Here is a 2,767-nt window from a genome sequence, read left to right as displayed (position 1 = left end):
GTCACCTCAGGGCAGGCGGGAATCGAACTCATGCGGAAGTGGCTTTAGATTCTCAGTGCTGTGCTTTAACCCGCTGCACCACCAGGGAGGGCCATCATTGAAATTTTAAAAGAGTTCCTAACTAAACAGATACTTAATCTTTTATAAGACGGGATATGTAATAATGATTTTGCATTTATCAAATGGACCAGCTATTTGATTTTATATTATATGCAATATAATATTGTTGGCAGAGAGGAAAACTGCAAATAAATATATTTGTAAACTTTTTATTAATAGGTTAGGAACCTGAATTTCCCTTCCATCTTTTTCACAGAATACTTCAGACTTTGTGCAGAAAGCTAAGACTACCTGAGACTTTCCATTTTCGTCACTTAGCACACCTAACGCCAGGCTTTGTGGGTGCTGACCTGATGGCACTCTGCCGGGAGGCAGCCATGTGTGCAGTCAATAGGGTCTTAATGAAGTTACAGGAGCAGGAGGAGAGGGATCCTGAGTCTTCTGGAAGAAGCCAGGAAGAAGTGATTGGAACTGAGCCCACTACTAAAACACAGGTGCTTTCTGTACAGGTACCTTGAACTCTCCTTTAAATACTCCTAGTTTGTGTTACCCTACCTACATGTGTCAATATAGTTGAGGTTTGTGATTTTTTTCTTTTATTGGCATTTCATTTTTAGAAAAGTTCTTAATTACAACTTGCATGCTTAGAATTTCAAAATTACAAGTTGTTTTATTTTTCACTCTTATTCGAAATAAACAATTTTTACAATGATGTGATTCTAAAGCAGGGGTTGCCAAACTATGACCCATTCACCCAGTGCCTGTCTTTGTAATGTTATATTGGAATACAGCCACATATTGTTCACATATTATCTGTTTCTTCTTTTGTGTTTTATAGAAGAATTCACACAGAAGTTGTCCTCACAGCAGAGACCGTAGGGCCCAGACAGCCCCCACTGCTTGCCATTTAGCTTTTATAGCAGTTTCCACTTCCTGTTAGAACATTGGGCATTTACTTAGATTTCCTTTACCTTTTGATTAGGCCGGCAAGGATAGTCTCCTGACTTGACCATACACTGTTCCCAGCTGCAAGTACTCTGGAGGGACAGTCATGTGCATATAGAGCAATGTTTATCAGTCCAAGAGTTTGGCAAACATGAAAACTCTGTAACATTTATGTAGCATTATATAGTTTGTACAGTAGTCATCTATATATTGTATAATTTGATCCACATAACTTTGTCAGGTAAAATTTCCCCATTTTATAGTCATAGAAATTAAGAAAGTATGACTTGCCCTAACCTCTATTTCTAGAGGGAGGAAGGGCTGAGATCCAGGTTTTGGTTTATATATCATTTGTTTCTTCATTATTTGTTAATATTTTATAGTTACTAAAAATAATAGATTTGTTCCTTTTCTGTTACACATGTATTAGAATTTTGTGAATCAGGTTATTCATTTCTTCACAAAGCAAGAATCTGCCTTTAAAGTTCAATATTCAATAATACTAGGAAGATTGTGCCTGCTTTCTACTTAGTTGATAAATCATCAAGGAATCATACTACGAAATTGTATTGCCACCAGGGTAATTTGGTTTTAACTTCATCAAAATTCAGCTGCTTCTTGAGTAGCTATAAGTGAAAAATGATGCAGACCTCATTGTGTATTTACCAGCTGCTCATGTTTGGTATACTAGCCCTAGTATACAATATAATCATCCTCATTTGATTATAGCTGGTATACCATTCCTTAACCAAATCAGTTTCACCATTTAGAATAACATAAGCATGAAAATGGAGAAAATTATTAAAGTACAATAATGTTTAGTGTTGATAGAAATATTGCAGTAATAATTTAGATAGGACAAAAAGTAACCTTTTCAAGAAACTTTGAGGTTTTTCATTTTGTGCTCAATTGCTCCTTCAAGGATGAATTACAAAGGCTGCTGGGGTTGCTAAGAAACCAAGACCCCCTCTCTGAGGAGCAGCTGCAAGGGCTGTGCATTGAATTGAATGATTTCATTGTTGCTCTATCTTCCGTCCAACCCTCTGCCAAAAGGGAGGGCTTTGTTACTGTGCCCAATGTGACATGGGAAGATATTGGTGCCCTGGAAGATATCCGCGAAGAGCTCACCATGGCAATACTGGTAGGTATATCTACTGCTAAATGTCATTGGCATATCTGCTAGGTAAACACTGTGTGTGTACATACATGTCTAAGCTGACTTGACAGTATGTTTTCATTTATATGTTACATTATTTTTAATCCCCCCAAAATAGTTTTTCATTCTCATGAGATCTCTTTTAGACTAATTATGTGGTTGTACTTAATTTTATTTGGAGTAAGTTTAAAAAAAAGTTCAGGCCTTCCCTGGTGATGTAACCAACCAGTTAAAGTACAGCACTGCAAGGGAGCCGCAGCAGCTTCAGTGCGAGTTCGTTCCCCAGCCTTGAAGGCGACCCACATGGCCCGGCAGACCTCTCCTGACCTGCCCACTGCTCCCCTCAGCAGTGTATGTCTGTTCTGCCTCCCACTCTGTCTCTGGTGAATCCTCTCACTTCCCCTGCACCTCTGACCTGCATCCCAGTTCTATATGCATTAAAAAAAAAAAAGGACCTTTCCTGGTGGTGCAGCAGAGTAAAGCACTGCACTACAAATCTTAAGCCACTTCCGCATGAGTTCGATTCCCGCCTGCCCTGGAGGAGCCCACATGGTGAGGCAGACCTCTCCTGACCCGCCCGCTGCTCCCCTCAGCAGTGTACTTCGT

The 2,767-nt window shown here is 39.5% G+C and overlaps 1 protein-coding gene across 1 annotated transcript; it reads left to right on the top strand.

The window, feature by feature from the left end:
* Positions 1-321: 321 nt before the first annotated feature.
* LOC105854705 (nuclear valosin-containing protein-like) lies at positions 322-2,146 on the top strand (the record flags this gene model as incomplete). The annotated part of the gene is made up of 2 exons (XM_012735007.1): positions 322-569; positions 1,928-2,146. Coding segments are annotated over exons 1-2 (375 nt in total), but the record flags the coding sequence as incomplete, so codon positions are not given.
* Between the last annotated feature and the right edge of the window lie 621 nt (positions 2,147-2,767).

Source organism: Condylura cristata, unplaced genomic scaffold (genome assembly GCF_000260355.1).
Source record: "Condylura cristata isolate star-nosed mole 26May11 unplaced genomic scaffold, ConCri1.0 scaffold00890, whole genome shotgun sequence".
Classification (NCBI taxonomy): Eukaryota; Metazoa; Chordata; class Mammalia; order Eulipotyphla; family Talpidae; genus Condylura; species Condylura cristata.
The sequence above is the reverse complement of the archived record's forward strand: the minus strand, read 5'-3'. Positions and strand labels throughout refer to the sequence as shown.